This window comes from Eleutherodactylus coqui, chromosome 6 (assembly GCF_035609145.1).
Source record: "Eleutherodactylus coqui strain aEleCoq1 chromosome 6, aEleCoq1.hap1, whole genome shotgun sequence".
NCBI lineage: Eukaryota > Metazoa > Chordata > Amphibia > Anura > Eleutherodactylidae > Eleutherodactylus > Eleutherodactylus coqui.
In genome coordinates, this window is record NC_089842.1 from 79,097,186 (window position 1) to 79,118,741 (window position 21,556).

Genomic DNA, 21,556 nt, shown 5'->3' on the forward strand with positions numbered 1-21,556 from the left:
TACTTTTTAAACTGCATTGTCAAATGGAGTTGCCTATACTTCACAGTACAAGGTACCACCAAAAACCTCAAACTTCGGGCTTATTTAGACAGGCGTATATCGGTCGGGTTTTCATACCTGTCCGATATATACTGCCCCTCTCAGCAAGGGGAGGAGGCGGGATGGGACAGGAGTTAGTACATTGAGCTCTTGCGCCCACTCCACCCCTACTGTTTGCAATGGGTGGGGCAGGACGGGGGGTGGAGCTAAGTTCCGCCCCACCTTACCCCCTCCCATTGCAAACAGTGGCGAGGGGTGGAGAGGGAGTGGGAGCTCAGCGCACTAGCTCCCAGCGCATCCCGCCTCCTCCCCTTGCAGAGAGGGGCAGCGTATATCGACTGGGCGTGAAAACCCGACCGATCTACGCCCATCTGGATAAGGCCTTCGGAAGCCTGCAGCGGAGTTTGACCCTGCCCACAGCTGAGGACCTTGTGTACCTGTCCCAGTCTTCTTTTTTGTGTACTGCAAATGTGTGCAGAAATGCCGGCCAGCGCGCCAGCGCACATGCGCAGTACTTTTTTTTTTTCAAACTCCTGCTTTCCCGTGGAATCCCAGCCAATCCGCAGTGTCAACGGCTTCCATTGACTTCAATGGAAGCCACTTGTGTGAGAACCGCACTAAAATGGAGCATGCTACGATTTTTTTATCCGCTTGTATAAATTGAAGTGCGGATGCCCATGGTTCCCTATGGGCAACTTGAACTACGGATCTTCTGCACGGTTGCCCTGCAGATTCCGCAATTCAAATCAGCTCGTGGACATGGGGCCTTGGGGCTCCTTCTCACGAGTGTATTTCACAGCGAATAAGGCATGCAAAATTTTAATTTCAATGGATTTGTCCACATGGGCAATCCCATGACCAAAACGCGTCACAACCTATCTTGGTGCGCATCAGCGCACCGGAGGAGCCCATTAAAATCAATCAATGTGCGTAAATACGCATGACATACGTGGGAAAACTGCGCCTAGGTGCACAAAATCAATGTGATTGTGTGTGTATTTTTTTATGTGCGCAAACACGTGGTGCATTTACGCACACCAAAACACGCCACAGTGCCTGAAAAAATTGGGCGTAAACGATTTTCAATTCCGCAAACACGCGGTGTATTTGCACAACCGAAAAGCGCATAGTTCTGTATGAACAAGCTCCTATGCATACAATAGGAGTCAATGCCAAAGACATCTACCATGAGCCAACCACAGCTGCAGACAACAGCAGTTTACTCTGAATGTGGTGCATTCATTCTACTATTGCTGAGATCAGTACTGAAATTAAAAACTATGAACTAATTAATATCTCCGCTGTTTTCTATAAAGTGAGTGATGGGGAGACTCTTCACCTATTAGAAACGTGTTGGTTGTAAGTGATCCAGTTAAATGCGAACTTCAAAATCAAGAAACTTTGTACGTCCAGATTTTAGGGTCATGAAAAGTTTTCAGTGTTTAATTTGTCAGCTGCGAGATCAGCCTCATATCCTGGCAATGAGGGGAACACATACAAGAAAACATGACAGGGCTTTACAAGGTGTCGTCCTGAAGTTGAGCCACAAATGGTTGCTGCTCCTTAAGGTTTGCAGTGCCAAGACTCACTAGAGTAATCTGCGGGGAGGATATATGCTGTATTTCTGCGATGTGAAACATTTCTATAGTCTCAAATAAGAAATCACTAGTGCAATCAATGATTACTTTTGCTTCTGATAAGATGTAGCCATGTATACATTGCACCCTTCAACATAACTTCATCCGGTAAACCAAACATAAGCACCAGATGAACAGTCCCCACCTCATATGTACTACAAGCTAAGGCTTGAACAGGTCTGTTTTTTTAGATGGCATATGTGCTTCTGATGGCAATAAGGCACTGAAGGGGCAAGGCTTCCTACAGAGAACCCCCTTCTTAGGGTCTTAACATGCAGGTCTATCCCATAGATACTAAACACATCTCGATCACTGGAAAGACAATCATGGATCAAAGAATAGTTGGTAGAACTTATGGGACCTCAATGTGCTTCTTCCAAACATCTCCTGCCTGTCCTGTGACCTTTCCAACCCTTCAATAAAAATGTCCTTCATTGCACATTCCCAATTATCTCTTCCACCTAGTACATCTCTCTTGGCTTGTTACAGACAGTACAGTATGTTGAGGTTTCACGTCATTAGAAAGGCAAGAGAACATTAGTAAAGCTACTAGCCAAAAAGACTGCCACAGGTTTGTTATCCGTGGCCAGAAGTCACACAATCAATGAATAAATGGTTTGATCTCACATCAGTTGCACTGGTATATGAGCACCATTGTTTTTCTACAGGTTTTGTCAGAAGGTATTTAGGAAACTGTAGCTTTCACACTCATCATACACCGATGTCATCCTACAGTCCCCCAGCAAACCTTCCAGTAGGGTCTCTGTTGGACAGATACACAGTACAATGAAGATGGTTATAATCCAAAGATAACCCATCATTAATACCTATCTGGCTAGGAAATTGCACCAAAATATCTAAAGTATGACCAGAAATCTATAGCACCAATGGCCCTTTCCCAGCTAGGGAGGTTAGACTGCCGTCCCCATAAGGAAAAACGTTAAATTATTATTAGACGACTATTTCCACAGCAGCCATTTAAAAGTGTATCCACATCAAGCCTGTGGCTACTAGCAGCTCCATACAAAAATAAAACATATATCTATCTATGTATAGATATAGACTTTCTGTTCTCTTATATGATATATTTCTATATATATATATATATATATTTATCTCTTTAAATATGTTATTTGTATATGTAGAATTGAATATCTGCACAGAAACTGTATGAGAATACCTCTTGCCATAGAAAAGAAACTGCTCCAAAGATACAGTAACAAATAAGTTATGTACAACATGAAAACCTTTTCTGATTCCTGCAGCGACTGGAAATCCCGAGGACAATTCGATGTATCACTATCGGTCACACATGCAGCGAACTGCCCCACAGAATGGAGCCTCCAGCTGGGCCCTGGCCACGTGTCCCTGTTAATGGCATAGAACATAGGAGTAAACATTTACAACAGGGTGTGTGTATGAGATGCCGACACGGAAAGGGTCCATTCATGGTTGTTTTAGATCTTGGATTTCTGCCGATTTCCCTCTGTGGTAATTTTGCCAAATATGTGACCTGTTGTTAAAAGCTTCAGATCTCAGAAAGGCACAGTTGACATGTATAGTACCATTCTGCAGTTACAAAGCTTTTGCACATCCTTCCAGGGCTGCAGTCCCAGTCTAAAGATTCAGAACTAGAGTCTGATACAGATCTGTTTGCCCAGAGCCTATACCGAGGAGTACAGAGCCCTTAGGACTTACAATGTGCTGTACAGAATGCAAGCAACACCGCAACGTTTCTTTTCAACTCTGCCCAAAGATCTTAGATCTAGAGCGGGAGTCGAGCCTAAGTCAGACAACTCCAATAAAAGTTCTCCATTTACAGGAATTAGACCAAACATCTCTTTACATACTATATAATACAATTCTGCAACTACTTCCTCCACTTCAAACATTTTGTGCTTCTTCATGTGGAATAACCTAACACTGGACAAACTTACCTGGGTTATCAAACAATAAATACACATTTATGTAACCCCCAAATCAGAGGCGTAACTTGAAGCTTCTGGGCCCTAATGCAAAATCTGTAACAGGGCCCCAACTATAATGCTTTATTCATAGTACTGGGCTCCCTATATGGGCCCAGGTGCAACCGCATCCCCTATAGTTACGCCAGTGGCCCAAATCCTTAACAGGAAACATGTTTTCTGAAATGACATACACAGTGAACTGCTACAGGGAGTTTGGTGATCCAGCCCTCGGATGGGCACACGGCTTGTTTTGCCACTCTTGGCCTTTATAGTATGCAGGGTCTCTTGTATTGCTGCTTATCTGGGAAAACTGGAGGATCCTGCACCCTAATTCAGCTTATGATCCCACTTCCATCCACTCATGATATGGTATGAAAATACCATAGCACAGTGCCATCTCTGCAGACAGCGGTCTCACAAAGTCCATCGTCAATGTGACATCTGCTTGGTGGGTTCTTGCTGATATCATGGCCAATAGTGATAAATACTACAATATGGAAAGCTCTTCCCACTGAGCTGTTACTAGAAACTCCCTGATTGTTGGATAGGTAAAAAGACATTCATCTGCTACTGCCCTAAAGGAGTCAGTGGTACCTCCACTTAAGAAGACATATGGAGAATAATGTCAGTATCTCCCCAGGTAAGGTGGGAAGCACTATCACATAACACCACCATCTGCCATAGGCTCATTGTGCTACTAGACTGCATCAGTAGTGAAATATGGGGGCTCTCTATTATTTCCCAAAATCTGCAGACATGTGGTGCTGGTGGAAGCCTCATCTCTGCGAAGAATGAACTTGGGGCTTGGTTTATGTATAAGTCATTGATAACTGAGCTCTTCCCACTGGCTCCCAATATATCTGGGAGCCCCAACTTCTTACACTCATGAAATATAAGATGCTGCAGGTAACTATGGAACACTTCTCCAAAAAAAAACCCTAGGGAGAACACTACTTAGCCAGAAGATGTAAGAACCTATGGGTGCGGAGATGACAGAGCGTCCATGACTAATCAGGGTGATTGGCCTGCTATAAAATATATTCAAATTTGCTTTACTATGTCTTTCTATGTTACTTGGCTCAACCTGTCCTCATTGGCTTGAGTGTCATTCAATACAAATTTTCATTCAGTTTCACAGATGTCCTACTCTTCCCACTGTCCACAATAAAGAAAATGGACAAGTCACCATCTTCCACCATAAAGCTCCATATGGATTGAATGATGAGACTACTCCATGTAGAAACCATTGGGTTCAATGAGCACAAACTTTTGATGGTTTCCCAGTGAGGCACAAACTGTTGCCATCTCTGGTCATACAGCTCAACCTGTGCAAGGACGAACCTGTGTATTCTCTACTTATGTAAGATCCGTAGTTAATGCAATGCTTCTTCTATGACCAGGTGATAATTCAATATGAATGCAATGCAGCCAGGTGAGAAGGGATATAATGAATTTCCCACAATGCTTGACTTTTATAGACCTGCTCTATGAACGTTGAATTGCTGCCACTATCATCCCGCCATGCATGACTCTACAAATTGTAAATCTACAAAAAAAAAAGACAATTCTGGAGCTCAACATGGTAAGATGAAAGGACCCTCATCCTTTACCCAATATAAAAAAAGCAAAACAAACATATTGCTATATTCTATAGACCCACAAAAGTCCTGTAGAAATCTGCTACTATAAAGCACCATTAACTGATGATCACTGTGGTCACATAGTGCAGCAGAAGTTCAGTCTCCACGTATGTGAGATGGTGGCTATACATTATCAACCAATGGATGAAAAGAGGCAGATTGTGTGGTGGTGTAACAATATACAGCGAGCGGTGCACGGGACGGAGAGGGCAGGAGCGCCTATCTTCCTTGATGTATCTGCTCTTATCATTGGCACTTGGACGGGTAACATTACCTACAGCAGACATCGTGATCTCATTCATCAGAAAGAAGCCGCCACTGCAGCAAATGACACAATGGAGCAGAAAAATACTACAAAACCATCTGTTTCTGAAAACATGGAAATTATTGCTTAAAATGCAAACAACACTAATTTACCTGAACTCTCCAACCCCTTACATTACTCCTCAACTATCCAAGACACATTTGATCCTTTTATGTTTCTATGAAATCCTTGCCTTCTCCCCAACTGTCCTCATTACTTTCCTTCGCTCTGCTATTCCACATTACTCATCTTCTGTATTACTTTCTTTATCTTTATATTCTCCTTTGCTCGGCTATTATAAAACCCTTGCCTTAGGGCTTATTCACACAGGTGTAATGTTAGTGTGCTGTCCAGGGGCATAGCTAAAGGCTCATGGGCCCAGGTGTAAAAGTTTATGTTGGGGTCCCCCAACTTCTCTTAGCCCCTTAGCGCAGAGGCGTAACCTGAAGCTTATGGGCTCCAATGCAAAACCTGTAACAGGGCCCCCAACTATAATGCTTTATTCATAGTACTGGGCTCTCTATATGGAGAAGAGAGGCCTTATGGGCCCCCTAAGGCTCCTGGGCCTGGGTGCAACCGTATCACCTATAGTTACGCCAGTGGTGCTGTCCATGTGTTCAGCAGATAGCCCATGGACCCATATTAGTCAATAAGGCTATTCACAGATGCAATGTTTCAAATGACACAATGGACCATGTGAAAGAAATCGCAGCATGCTCTATTCTGGTTTATTTTCACAGACACGAATAGCGCATTTATGGTCCATGTGCTATGGGATTTTTTTGCATTCGATTTTTCCGGGTGCAACATGAGCACACGAGTGTGAATAAGTCCTTAATCTGCAACTGACCGTGTTGTTTTCCATCGCTGTACTTTAGTATACATTATTCTACATTTTCTCTTACTCTGAATTACTTTCCATTGTGTTCTGGTACTTCGTTATTCTCTTTCGCTCTCCGTTACTGTTCTTCGCTCAGTTACTCTACGCTAGGCCAATGTCACAAGAACTGATTACAGGTGCATTTATGCAGCTGTAATACAGACAAGTATCCTGACCAGACTGTAGGGCTCTAGAACATAGGAAACTATGATACTCTGAGTGCAGGCCAGGGTACCCGCTTTTGGGCAGGGACACTCGTCTGCATTATAGACCCCAAAATGCACCTGTAATACAGACTTTACTCTCCTTTGCTCTATTACTCTACTCTCCATTTCTCTACTTGACTCTGTTAGAACAGTAAGAAGCTAGCGGACCCATTATAATGGGCCTGGTTACCATGTAGCTGGAGATTTCATTCCTGGTACAAGGATTAAACCCAGTACAGAATATTTTTGAAGTCATGCTTAGCTCTCTATTATTCCACTTTACTCAATGTTGTGGTACTTTACTCTCCAATGTTGTGGTACTTTACTCTCCTTTGCTCTGTTAGGCTATATTCACACATGGCTGTTAAACCCGAATCGAAAGCCATGCATGGTTTTGAAGTAGTTTTTAATGTGGTTGCGGTAAGAACCGGAACCCCATCAAAAACCACATCAAATCTTGGCAAAACCACATGCGCTTTTTTTATACGGTTTTAACTGCCCCGAGTGAATACAGGCTTATGATATATCTCTTCTTTGCTCCATTACTCTCCTTAGCTGTCTGTCACTTTCAAGTACTCTCCTTTCACTCCATGTTACTCCACATTACTCTTTTCCTGTTTGTCACAGCACATCACTCTTCACCCCTCTGTATTACAGTGGACTGTCTACATTTATCACATTAACATTTTGTTCCACAAGGAAACAACTTTAGGAGTATCAGTTGGATAAAAACCTTAGAAGGTGTTACACCCTGAACCCACCAAATCAAGCTTTTATCAGCCCACAACAAACAGAAAAGTTAACACCAAAAAGCCACATTCACTGACAGGTAACTTGTACTACCTTTTCATGTGTCTCATGTCTCCAAACCCCAAAACACCAGATTGGCCCTTTCTTGTCCTTTTTAATGTAATGACTTATTTTTAGTAGAAATATTACACTGTCCAACACAATTTTTGTAACAGATAAGCAGATATGCGGCTTACAGTAACTTTAGTGCGCTGAATTCAAATATTATATCCGTTTTTTCTGCCACGTAAGGTTTTCCAATTATGGGGAATAATATAATCCAATTGCCATTGTATTTTATTTTTGGGAACTATGCCTGTACAATTAATCCAGTCAGCTCACCATTAACCTTGCCTAATAAAAATAATAACAAAAGTGATTGTGCAGCTATTTCGCAATTGCCGTTACACACCGCTTGATGACTAAACACTATAAGGGTAGGTTTATGTAACATATAGGGTATGTTTCCACGTGGATAAACACTGGATCATCCACCAGTAAGTTGTAATTAATGAACTGTGTTTTTACAGGTCATTGATTAGACTGAATAGAAGAATCAAAATCATAAAACAAAAATACATGTTTAGTATCGCTGCATCCGTAAAAGTACAGTCTATCAAAGTAATGCATTATTTATCCTAAATTGTGAACGTCGTCCAGAAAAAAAAATTAAGAACGCCAGAAATGCGCTTTTTTGGTCATTCTGTTTCCAAGAAAAAAATGCAATAAAAAGTGATCAAAACTCGTATGTATTCCAAAATGGTACTAACGCAAACTACAGGACGTCACACAAGAAATGAGCCCTTGCACAACTGTGGACGGAAAAATTAAAAAGTTATTGAGCGCAGAAAATAATTTAAAAAAAATTAAAGGTCTTAAAAAAAAAAGAGGTAGTACAGCAAAAAAAAAAACCTACATAAGTTTGGTATCGTAGTAATTGTACTGACCCATAGAATAAAGTTATCATGTCATTTTTGTTGCAGTTTGCAGGCCGTAGAAACAAAACGCCCCGAAAGATGGTGGAATTTCGTTTTTTTTTTATTTACTCCACTTAGAACTTTTTAAAAGTTTTTCAGTACATTAAATGGTACATTAAATAGTACCATTGAAAAATACAACTCGTCCCGCGAAAAACAAGCTCTCGTACAGCGACGTCGATGGATAGATAAAGGAGTTACGATTATTTAAAACGAAAAAAAAAATGCTTGGTCACTAAGGAGTTAAATAACTTGAAAATGAGACGTACCGCTATTATTCAGTTTTACCAGTGTAATCAGTTTTTTTTTTTAAACTTTACAGAAACATATCAATTACTTTCTGTTACGAAAATCTTTTAAAACGGTGTTGCACAGTGTTAGCAATGGTGCAAGTGGATCCAACCATGCCCTGGAAGAAAGGGGTTGCAACTGTCATAGAGTATAACTATTAGTTTCTCACTTTGGTAGTACAAATTATATGGAGGTCAATGGATGCAGCTTTTAGTGGTGTTAATTTCCTCTCGATAGGACCAGAACATTCGTCTTACATGATAAAACCTTCTCTAGCAACAAGCATACACGGCATGTGAGGCTTGCAATGACATGTATGCTGCCCCACAGATACAAGGTGGTTCCTCTAGCAGGGTGGAGATGTAGTCACGCCACGTCAAGTGCCGAGCTGTGGCCTACGCACGTATCTTCAGATCTAGCAGTCTTAACACTGTACATTGCTCCGACGTGTGAGGCGTGAGTATGTACTCGGCACACACACAGGGTTGGTGAGGTAGGCAATGAATGCACAACTCGCTGCTCACGCTTTAGTGTGTAAGTCCTTTAAAAGGGAGGGCAGGGAGTGGCAGCACCAAGAGACAGAAGAGGGCCTAAAACAGGCCTGTCTCCAAAGATGGTCACAGAAGTGTGGCATGGCCGCTGGAGTCATCGGGCTCTGTGCTGGTCAGGATGGCAGCCCGATCATCAGACAGTGAACGGTGGCAGATCTCGTCCCTCAGAGCTGAGAGACGGGAGAAGGGGTCTTGTCGAGCTGGGCGCTTCTTCCTACGGATGCAGCGAGTGTCCATGTACATGGCTGGGGCTGGCTGGTGGACCTGTGAGGTGGATCCATCTGCTAGAGAGAAGACAACATGCATTTATTTCAATGATCCAGCTGAAGTATAACAGAATCAAACTTAGGGTGCATTCACACGGGCGCGGGTGAGGTAGGTCAGGGAAAAACTGACCATTGTTACTGCAACTTTACTGCAAATATCATGCGTGTACAATGCATTTTGCATTAAACCTCTCATTTTGCATCAGATTTACTTACATTTTTTACATGCATGAAAAAAAATGCATGTAGTTGCAATAGTTAAATTCTTTAGAAATGGATAGGACTTGCATGGAAAACATATGGCATATGAGTGCAATGCATTGTTTAATGCTCCCATAGAAAATAATGGGCAATTCGTGAAGCAGAAGCTCCCAAAAATAGGGCATGCAGCAATTTTTCAAACTATCAGTGAGAAATCGCTTGTGTGAGTGAACTCATACAAATGAATGGTTTCCTTTCCTGTGTGAGTTCTGTCCATCTCGGAATCGGACGGAACTCGCATGGGAACATCGTCTATGTGAAAACACACTGGGCGTATTCACACCTTGCAGCATACATTTGAGCTGTATGTTGGGAAGATTTTCTAACATAAAGCTCCAATGGATGTCTCTAGTATATGCAACTATAAAGGCATACATTGCCTATAGGCTCCATATGTACAACCTAGAAGAGGTTTATTCTTTTACTGGATGTCTCTATAAACAGTAACATATACCGGTCCAAAGAAGGCCAAAACAAATTTTCCCTTTGGCCTCCATTAGGTGAATGGGGCTATATGTATATGTTTGATACATACGTTGCAGTGTTAATGCATCACAATATCCACTGTGTTCATTCTGGAAGGACAGAATAGGCATATTTACTTAGACTGGTTTTTCCTATGTGCTGGGCTCAGAGCAACAAAGGTATTTAGAGGTGCAAGACGGAACTCTATGGCAGCTAGGAGCAGGTGTAGCTTTCTGCTATATTGTATTCCTGTTTCTGGCATACAACAATAAAGGTGCCCGTAAAAAGCCTCAAAAGTCACAATTTTGGCAAACAGAGTATGATACATATGCCGCATTGACTTAGCTTCCTGTGCTCATGGCCCTTTCACTCTGTAACCTGTATTTAAGTATATGGGGACCTGCATTTCCCCAAAGGTAACTGGAGAGTGGACAAGAAAAATATATACGGAGCAACAACTTTTTACATGATAATAGTTATCTTCAACTCTCGGGAGCAGTCCATTAATGGAGGAACTGCCAACAGGTCCCAATCTGATAATATCTTATAGAGAAAACATTCGAGGCAATTCCTAACAAAGCAACATTCTCCAAGCATGACCGGTTGGAAGAGTCAGACCCAGAGCGGGGCTGAATGTTATATCTGGAGCACACATAAAATTATGAGATAAATTAGGTCAGCAGCTGTAGTCTAGGAGTGAAGACCAAAAGGCATAACATGAAGCTGCTGGGCCCCAATGCAAAATATGTATGCGGGACCCCCACTATAATGCTTCAATTATAGTACTGGTCTCTTTACATGGGGAAGAGAGACCTTATGGGCCCCTAAAGCTCTATGGCCCAGATGCAACTGCATCTTCTGCACCAATTATAGTAACAACCCTGGTGAGGACTGAACATCGACATGTGGAAGTATAGTATGGGCACTCTATGCTGGTCAGCAGAATGAGGGTATCAACATAGTTAGGGTTAACTCCTCTTTTGTCACTATTAAGTCCTTTATTGCTGAGTGAGTTCCTTAGGTCAGAGCTACATGGTGACTTCTGGCTGCAACAGGGGTTGTGTAACCAAATATCTCTCTGCAACCTTAAACTCACAAGGAGGTCATTTGGGGTTGCGTAGTGACTTTCAGGTTGTCACGGGTTGTAAAAAGTACAGAAGAAATTAGAAGTAGTGGAGGCATAAACCGGACTAAATATTTAAAAAGCAACCTTTTTATTTCTCCATAGTCTCCATAATGAACCTTTATCAAGTCCAGCGAGGTTGAATTTTTTGCAATCTGTGGTCACAGCAACCTTCAGCTTGCATGGAGACTCCATTGACCTCAATGTGAGTGTGAGGTTGCAGGGTTACACAACTATCTTTGGTCACGCAACCCATGTTGTGGCCAAAATTTGCCAGGTAGTCCTAGCTTAAAGGTGCTCACCCATCTAGCTTTTGCACTACATTCTAAGATCTGTTCATTACTAAATAGTAGTACAGTATGTGGGCTGGTGCTGTGGATTGGGAGGAATATCAGAAATTTGTGTGTTTCTTCGAGATCCTAGAAAAAAAGGAAGCATATTCACACCTGGGATCAGAAAATGACATTCTTACCGGAGTGCTTCTGGGATTTAGATCTGCCCTTGGTGGACTTTTTGGGCTTATGAACACGATCATCTCTCACAACTTCTGACCTCTCAGGTACAGCAGCTAACCCAAGCCTTCAGAGGAGACAAAGGTGAGAATAAACACATTGACGAGGTTAAACATATTGTCACTGGTTGTCTTCCAGATATCAGTCAGGCATCTACATATAAAGCATGCTGGGAGCAGTAGCCTGTAAAACTGGACAGCCATAGCTTGCATAAACCTGCCTCAGCTTTAAAACTTGGAAGCAAGGGGAGAGAATGTTTTTCTGGACACCAGTCAAAGGACCAAAAACGTTCGCGGATGTCTCTGCAAAGGAGAGGTGCAATTAAAAAAAAACAAAAAAAAACCAAGGGCATGGAGAACACTGTAGATGGTGCCAATTTCATCTGTAGCACTCAGTGGAAGAGTTCTTGCGATGTACAATGACTATGGCTGCACCATGTTATCTGTTGTGTACTGGGCTTGGGGTGCTCTTGCCTTGAGCTGGGACTCTATAGAAAATTCCGTACCAGATCCCCAGCTGATTTTGGCCTTCCGCTCCTCTCACCTCACAGTCAGAAGCCCCTCATTGCATCACCCAGAGCTGCAGCCGCCGGTCAGGTGACGTGCCCACCTCCACATCACCTGAACGACGGCCGTGACATTTAGTATTGGTTGACAGGTGAGGGATGTGAAGGGCTTCAGATGGCTAGTCAAAATCCGCACCAATGGTGGATTTGACTTTATTTTGACTTTATTTTTATGCTGATATGCTGCGGATTTTGTTGCAGAATTTTCTGCTATGTGAGAACATGCCATAGCAGTTTTTTAAAGCAACCCTCTGGTCTTGAACAAACAAAGATGGCCACACTGCTTCTTTGACTACTTAATGTATGATGTGCATTGGTAGTGCATTGTAGTCTAAGATGCTGCACACTGCTTTGAGCAGCACAAGATATGCAGAGCAACCTGCAGTGTCTTAGAGATGACAATGTAACATCAGTGCTCAATGTGAGCAGGTAGTCAGAGAAATGGTGCTGCCATCTTTGTCCAGGGCTGGTGGGTTGCTTTAAATATAGCTACCCATGCTGCAAAAAATAAATGTGCCTATACTGCCCAATCCCAGGTCGCTGAAGCTCCAGCACCGCACCTCTGTTCTACTCTCCGGCACATCGTTTAGCAGGTCACAGGTTACTGCAGCCAACCACAGACCTCAGGGATCGACACAGCAACAGCGCTCCAGAGGCATAAACAAAAGGTATGGCACTGAAGCTGAGGGGACCCGGGGTGGGTGAGTATAGGCTCATTTATGATTTTGGACCATGAGCAGCTGTATTAAAAAACAAAACAAACTTGGAAATGCCTTTTAAACACATTAAACTAAAGTAGATGAAAATGGATGGTTTTAACCAAAACTGTCTTAAGTTGCGTAGATTTAGCAACTGATTAAAATTTTCATTGGATAATTGGACAAAAGAGCTTTTGCCCATCAACCATTTTTTCTTTAAAAAAAAAACAACATTCCCTGAAACATCATCTTTCCCCTGAAAATGAATGGCTGGTTTAAATGACTTGAACGGCCAATATGGATTAGAATGTGTATCCCTGCATTGACGAAACGATCGTTCACCTGAAAGGCATTCAATTGCCAATTGATTACCCATCAACCTACTTCTTTTTAATGTGTATGGGCACATTTAGAGTCCACGTTTATGGCAGATGTGTTTCAATGGGTTGGGGAGCATGGCTATAACTGGGGTGAGCAATAAACACAATATAATGCATATAAAAACTGCACGGTCTAATTCTTAGCATTAGCAAGACTTGGCTGTAGCATCAGGACACCTCAATGTTCACAACATTGCACACAACTTTAGGGCACTGTCCACTTTGCAAATACCTTTGCACTGTGACCATATACAAAACGTGGTCAAAGGCACATTTAAAAAAAAAATCACGTGCGGTTCTGAATGTGGTAGTGGTTTTTACTGCATTGGAAAACATGGTGAATAGTGGTAAAAATTTGGTCAGTTTTCTTGGGGCCGTTTTGAGTAGATGTTAATGAAGGTGGCCTTATAGTTAGTAGCCTTTCTTTATTAACTTGGATTAGGGGCAGAATGATGGTGGCCTTCATCTGAAGACAATCTAACTCTCAAAACAGCAATATGTCATGTTCATTATCCAATTCTTCTAGCCATGACTTCAGTCCAAACCAACATAGCACTTGACCCATCGTTTGCCTAAAGGTAATGAATCAAGTGGATGAATGAGCATCAAAGGTGGCCATACACATTAGATAGAAGTAGATTGAAGGTTGAACAACTGTCTACTCTACACATTTTAGTCAATATTGACCATTACAGTAATTTAAATCGGCTATAAATTTTCAATGACACCAGGTGAAGGTCAAACTAACTTTCTGGAAACGTTCTTTAAAGAAATATAATTTGTGGAAAGTTTTTTTTCTGTAAGAACATAAGATCTTTTGTTTGACGATCAGACAACAATTTCAAAAGGTGGCCTTCTTCTTTCCAGACAAGGACAGTCTGTCTTCATTTGACCAAATTAATTGGTCGACATTAAATTTCACCTGGAAACTGACCGTTTTGTTTGAAGTTGTCCATTTTCATCATCTGTAGTCTGATGTGTAGGGACACCTTTACAATTCATGGCTGCGCTCTATGATAGGGCAATGATTATCTTTCCACCGGAATGGTCTACAAACTGAAGCTTAGAGGACAAGACTGGACTGTTCTTGGACATGTGGTAACCAGATGCCATGAAAGCCTTGGCTGATGGTCAGAAGAGTCACTACAGCTTTTGAGATTTATGTTCACATTTTATGAAGTGTTCATTATTGACAAGTGAGAATATGATGTACATAATGCGCTACATGTATCTCAGTATAGAAGATATTGTCTACGAATGAGACACATCTCGTACAGACAGAGGCTTAGATATACATGAAGTGGAGCTCTCAAGATGAAGACATTACACAGACAGATGGACCTTCACTGGAACAAGGAAAGACCAGGGAAGAAGGACTTCAGGCAATGCTCCCTGGGAAATGTATGCTCTTTAGTGAAACACCATTTACCACGGCTGCTCTGTAAGTCAATGTCTCACTCACTAAGAAGTCTTAGAACATGAATTATCTGACCCATGGTCAACATCTCATCTACAACGGTTTCTGCCAGGGGTCTCTCATCAATGTAAAAAAGAGTGGTTGGGTTATAAAATCTTCACTACATACTGTACGTGTCTTTTGCCACTAAAAGTATGGATGGAGACCCCTGGGGAGTTACGAAAGAACTGGTGATAAAGGACAAACAGAAGACACTGGAGAAAATGACAACTGCGGATGTTAAAGTAGACTCAGTACTGAAGAACAAGACTGCAGTGATGACACACAGAAGGGACAAACTGCACTACCGACCGTGAGGAAGGGAAGGCGGCTTTGGAAGCAGCAGGTTGAATAGCACTGCTAGAATGACTGACTGCATGAGGGTGTCACCATGACAGGGAAGGAGGAAGACGGAGAAGGTTGCTACAGTCACAGCATTAGAACAAAGCTTTATCATGCATAGGAGTTGCATTGGTCTCCTTTAAAGGGGAACCTGGCACCTAGGAAGAAGCCCTTTGCTCAGCACCATCCAAGTATGGAGCCCTGTTCTCTGTCAGTGGGTCTCCTGTCTATTGAGAGTGCAGCCTATCAAACCACCAAGGCTCAATGACTTTTCTGAGATGTGAGGCAGCTGCTTTGTGGACTAAGACAGTATAGTAATGCAGTCTATATTTGCATTATTACATAACAAATCAGTAAAGCCTCATTGTGATTGTTTGAATCACAACTCTGTTTACATTATTACTATTGTATATTGATTTGTGCTTTAACTCAACATATTGCAGCCAAGTTTGGATACTCTAATATCTCAGTAGAACATTTTAGGGTTTAATGCTCTAATTTAAACACGAGTCATATAGTGCAAGGGACTGAGATGTAAGCAATATATTAACCAGCACTACGTGTTGGAGAGTCTAATGTGATTTTATTTACTGTTTTGAGTATTGACATAAAAGTGTACATCTATCATGTGTTGACTAAAAACATATACTGGATGGTCATCTATGGGTGGTTAATAAAATATGCAACTTACGTTCACTCTTTAGACCATGGTATTTGTGGTGTCTGGAAGGCTGGTACTTATTAACTATGCTCTCATAGGATTCTGAGGGTATAGTAATTTATCAATGCACTCAACCTCACTACTAGTGCAGAGCTAACTTCTAAAAAGTTTGGTTCAATTCAGTCCTAATTAGTTTGAAAGGAACTAGAAGTTTACTGAAACCCCTAAAACATGTGTAGAACACTGTCTAAGATTCATAAAAGGATTGTACAACCCTCTGAGAGTGCTATAACGGGCCTCATAGCTCTTAGTGTTAGACACCAGTGCTTAGAATTAGCGATGAGTGACCTTAACCAGTCGAACCCTAACATATACGTCCCTAACAGCCCACAAAACACAAGGTTCTATATTATGATGTATCAGCAGCTTCCATGTGTGGAACATGGCCGATAAGTGGGGTTCAACATCATGGGCTCAATGTATAATAGCTTTTAGCTATCAAATAGTGTCATTAGATGTAAAGGTATTTCAGGACATAAGTCCCATCGTAAATTAAGATAGATGGAACCTTGATCTAATGGGAAACTGACAGGATCTCATCAATAAACCTGGAAATGTTATGAAGACAATCCTGTTTATGAGGATTAGTAAAGTTACATTTATGACCTTTAGCTTTGCAGAGGTGGATTGCTGACATCTTAGCTCATGGCCCGTCCTGCAGATGGGTACGTCCAATAATATAGGGGCATGGTCTTACTTTCTATGGTTCCTATAGTGTAATGCATGAACAATAGGCTATACACAGCATGCCGAAGTCCCATAATGAGAAGTCTATGGATCCCATAGGTTTTCTGATACACATCTATAACTCCTGACCCAGCATGCTTTGAGACTAAAACTGACAGTTGCCTTCAGGTACAATCAAGTAACTGGAGGTTTAGTTTGAAGCACTTGAGCCTTGCTAGAAAGTTTTATTTGTCCTAATGAAAATACCTGAAGATGACAATGTTTAACCGATGGTATCATGCTGTGTACAATCTATGCTGAATGATCACTGCATTAGGAACACCTACTCAATAACGGGTTGTTGGTCCACAGTTTTTGGCATTCACAGCTTTCTGACATCAGGGAACAGATTTCACATGGTGGCAAACATCTTCCATACTTAACATGACCCATGCCCACTGCAGCAGGTGATTTGGGGGGCCAAGGCAGTGTGGATAGTTCATTGCCGTATTCCTCCAACCACCCTCTAATGATCCAGGCTCGATAACATGGAGTATTGTCCTATTGATTGCTGGCACTGTGGTTGGGGAAGACTTCCTGAAGATATAGGTGGAGATGGTCAGCTAACAGGTTCCTGTAGTGTTCACCAGTCAAGGACTGTGGTGTGATGGTATGATGACCAATGGTCATAGGCCATGCCTTGAAAACACTCCCGAGACCATGACATCATTACCTCTGGACAGTTGAACCCAAGTGGTACGCCCAAGAAATACAGCTTTATGCCATTTAAACCAGATATGGATGCGGCTATCCGTATGGTTCAGCAGGAATCGGGGCTTGTCACTCCAGACGACCTTCTGCCATGTGTCCAAGGTCTATTGATGCCTTTCTTGGGCCCACGCGAGGTATTGTTTTCATGATGACACAAGGTAATTATGGGTTTTGACTATTGAATCTCAGTCGATGCAAGGTACACCGCATCATCATTGTAGAAATTTGTCTAAATTCTCTAATGTTGTACTACTGGTTCAGTTGGTCCACTGTGGTACATCATTGCTGAGATACCAGATGTGCCACTAATGCTCACCTCTAAGATCAACCCCATGTGGCATTCTGCTGTGTGTTCTTCTGTTGGATGTTCATGGTTCAACCAATCTTGGTGCACTCTTGATACTGTGGTTTGAAAGCAGCTAACGAGGATGGATGTTTCACAAATACTGGCACCACACCTCCAGGCACCAACAGTCTGCCCGCAGTCAAAATCACTCAAGTCACCACAATTCCCTTGACTGCTAGATGTTGCCTTCTGCTTCACCGAGGAGACCTCAACACCCTGAGAGCAGATCGTGACGTGGTCAGCACATGGTACCTCGTTACTGATCACAAGATGTCACACGCCAACTGTTACTAATGTAATGATCGTTCAGTGTATATGCACTATAATATTAAACAATACATCAGTGTAGTTAGGACTCTGCCTTCCATGATGACATCATCTTCTGGTTAATGTGATATGATTGCTTTCTACATCCAGCGCTGCTCTTTTGTCATATAATAGTTTGTCTATGGCCCTTCCTTATGAGAAATTAGGATTAGGGCGACAGCTACTTCTGCCCCCTCTATAGCTATGCCAGTGCCTATTTGTATGAATGGTGAGAAAAGGATGGACAGAACATCTCTCTTCAGCTTCTACAGTTCACACACTTAGCTTTGTAGAACTGGTGCAAAACAGTGAGCTTCTTGTGAAACGAGACAACACAATAAACCTGCCCGTTAATGATATTTAAGCTTTGAATTTGTTGTCTTCCTCCAAACATTGTGCACTGTTCCCCTTTAAAGCAGGCTTGGGTTAATAAACAGAGGGAAAGGATCCCCAATGTTCTCCCACCCTCCAGGAGCCCACCCCACACTTCCCTCTTCCCCCTTCGGACATGGATCACCCTTACCTATTGGATGGAGGAGTTCAAGACGTCAATACTGCTCAGATAGCTGAGATCAATCAAAAACAGACACAGTTACTAAGGGCAACACTAAGGAAAGTAAGCGAAGGATGTTGGGAGCTGCACTTGGGTGAACATGTTATATAAGCAAAACCTAAAACTATTAGAGAGGCTCCGGTACACCTGCAGATGGTAAGAGCGTCCAAATCATGTGTGAGGAACGCCATGGTCCGATACTAATCCTGACCAGTCATTTTTATGCCTTAAAGAACACAACACACAAGACAACCAACACATTGTTAAAAGACATTGCCACTATACTGAGACACTGGAGGGAAGGGATGGGACACGTCATGTGGCTGTGGTTTTACGTCTGCCATTGGATGAGACCATTGTGTGCCAATCTCTGTAGGATATGACCTGGTAATGTCCACACAACAAGATTATGAGGCCTTCAGACAAACACTTCAGGTTTATTAACCTGGACTCATACACAAGGTTTTTTTTTTTTTTTGTTTTGTTTTTACTAATGTCCCTTCCAAAGCTATTCCCATCCAAAGAATGTGTGTGTCAGTGTTGACCATTGAGCAATTAGTTCCTTGGATGTAAGACAGATCTGGGGCCCGAACTTGTTATGTGCAGATCCAGTATTAGACACTGGTTGCTGACCACCGTAGGTGACTGACTGTTCAGCTGCAGTATTAAAGGCTATGTATACCTTTGTATTCTGTTTTTAATGAATAGGGCTTATTTACTATTCAAAATGCAAGTTTTGTGGCGCAAATTACACCAGAAAAAGGTCTTACATGCATGCACCACATTTATAATGTGTTTTTAGACACTTTTGGACAGTCTTTAAATTGCACCAAAAATTGAGGCCAATTGCCATGAATTGCATCCAAATTTTTGGAGTAAACTAAGCCAACTAATAGATGGTCTAGACCGTCTTAAAATTTGACCGATCTATCATTTACTGATAAGTTTGCACTGTCTAATGTTTAGACAGTATTCGTAAATAAGCCCCAATGTGTTTTTGGTAATTAAGACTTTTAGTAACGGTTTTTTATAAAAAACGTATCATTGTTCAATTCTGCTTGCACTGTTTTCAAAGGCAATGCAGCCTGGGGGACTGAAATTTTAACAAAATCTGTCAGTCACAGTAAACTGACAGGTTGTTTATCGGGCCCTCCCCTGTTGTGAATGTGCATTCACTGCCTTTCCACTGAAGTATTACAAAGGGCTATAGGACAATGCTGGAGGAGAACAGAGCAGAGAAAGCTACTGTTACAGAGGGCTGTACCTGAATTTTCAGCTCTTAGCAGTAAAGGAATAGAACCAGCAGCTACTCGGCGAGAGCATGAGAGATAGCTGTGTAGTATTGAGTGGGCATGGTTATGCTACACAGCCTCTGAAAAAGGAGAGGGGAAAGGAAGCTAATCTTTTGCACATTTAACAAAGAGACCATTTAATCAGTGCTGGGAATGCTTCCCAGTCAGAAACCTTAATGTAGGAGAACCTGCAAACCAAAAATATGAGGCTTTATAAATGTATGAGAAGGAAAACTCAATGCAAAAACGAGATAAGTATATTATTTTTTGTGCAGGGTCTTAGTAAGATGTGTGTATTGATTTTTCAGGCACACAGGTTTCCATAGCCTTTAAGGGACATAAGGAACAGTAATGAGACCAATATTATTAGGTCTAATGCTTCATGTCAGGATTATCTCTGCGCCCCTGTACAAGGAATGTCTGCCTCCCCAGATCCTATTTGTACAATACATCAACTTTACAGACACTTCTTGCAAGCAGTCACAAATCACAGGACAGACAGAAACAGAATACTTTCTACAGATTATACATGTTTGCCGTGTTCACCAGACCCTTGCCTGTCATTGGTGTACACACACAATCCTCTCATTTTCGTGCTGGTGGTACACCCATGTAAAGAATGGAGAGACCCAGAGAGCACAAACATTCTTTATTCAATGTGCGCTTCACACTTTATTACTGATGTAATTTATTGGCACAGAACATGGACGCAACCAGCGTCACATTATGGAGCACAACCTTGTCAGGGATGAGCGCTCCTGTTGTATTGCCCTTTGCCCTGTTACTGGCGTCTACTCTGAGCAGTGTCAAGGCCAATATTAATGGCTACATATAATGTGACGTCTCAGTGCAGCACAACACGTGGTTAACCTGTTCAGACACCGGCCTGTGAGCTGCGAATAGCAACACATTCTCATCAGTCCATCGTTCGGCTGGAAATCATATTCATCAAGAAGTAGTCTGTATGGAAAGTATGAATTTCCTGAACAGTGCAGGGAGAAATATGTCTAGTGAGGAACAGTATGATCTGACTAGTCCCTTTGTAAGAACCTTTGTGTGTCTGGTCCCAGCAGTGCACATTCAGTAGGTGGCAATGTTTTTAGCAAAATATAAGCATGGCCCGGACCTAGTGGTCATCTCTAAATCAACTCTTAGCATACGCTGCTTTTTGGGGAGAGCAGCTACTGGTGTATTAAAGGAGAACTAAATGTTTCAGAATTCATAAGTTTGTAACATCATGATGTTCTTACTCTGCACTTCTACTGGATCCTGGACAACCCAGGCATCACCCATAGACAGCAGTGGAAAAGTCCAAGATGTTTACAGAACTACAATAATTATAGATGAAGAGTAATAACCTCTGTGGCAGCATTGCCATTGTTCACGGTTTCTATTATACAGAGCCGTCCATTGGATTGTTATCTGTGGGTCATTCTGTGGTTGTTCAATGCAACCATATATACGGTTTTACAATTTTTTTTCTTAATTAGTTCCCCTTTAAAAAGAGAACACAAAGATAAAAGCAGCTGGGGAAAGATTCAGGATAGAGCTG

At 42.0% G+C, this 21,556-nt stretch overlaps 1 protein-coding gene across 7 annotated transcripts in view; it reads right to left on the reverse strand.

The window, feature by feature from the left end:
- Positions 1 to 330: 330 nt before the first annotated feature.
- IGSF9B (immunoglobulin superfamily member 9B) overlaps positions 331 to 21,556 on the reverse strand; it is a 55,686-nt gene continuing 34,460 nt past the window's right edge. For 4 of the 7 annotated variants that reach the window (XM_066607038.1, XM_066607037.1, XM_066607036.1 and 1 more), the window contains 2 exons: positions 11,869 to 11,975; positions 331 to 9,565 (listed from right to left, as the gene is read on the reverse strand). In XM_066607038.1, coding sequence (XP_066463135.1) covers positions 9,348 to 9,565; positions 11,869 to 11,975 — 325 coding nt within the window. In that variant the 3' untranslated portion in view covers positions 331 to 9,347. Of the gene's footprint in view, positions 9,566 to 11,868; positions 11,976 to 18,682; positions 18,726 to 21,556 lie in introns of those variants that run through there. The other 3 variants (XM_066607040.1, XM_066607035.1, XM_066607039.1) reach the window with 2 other exon arrangements.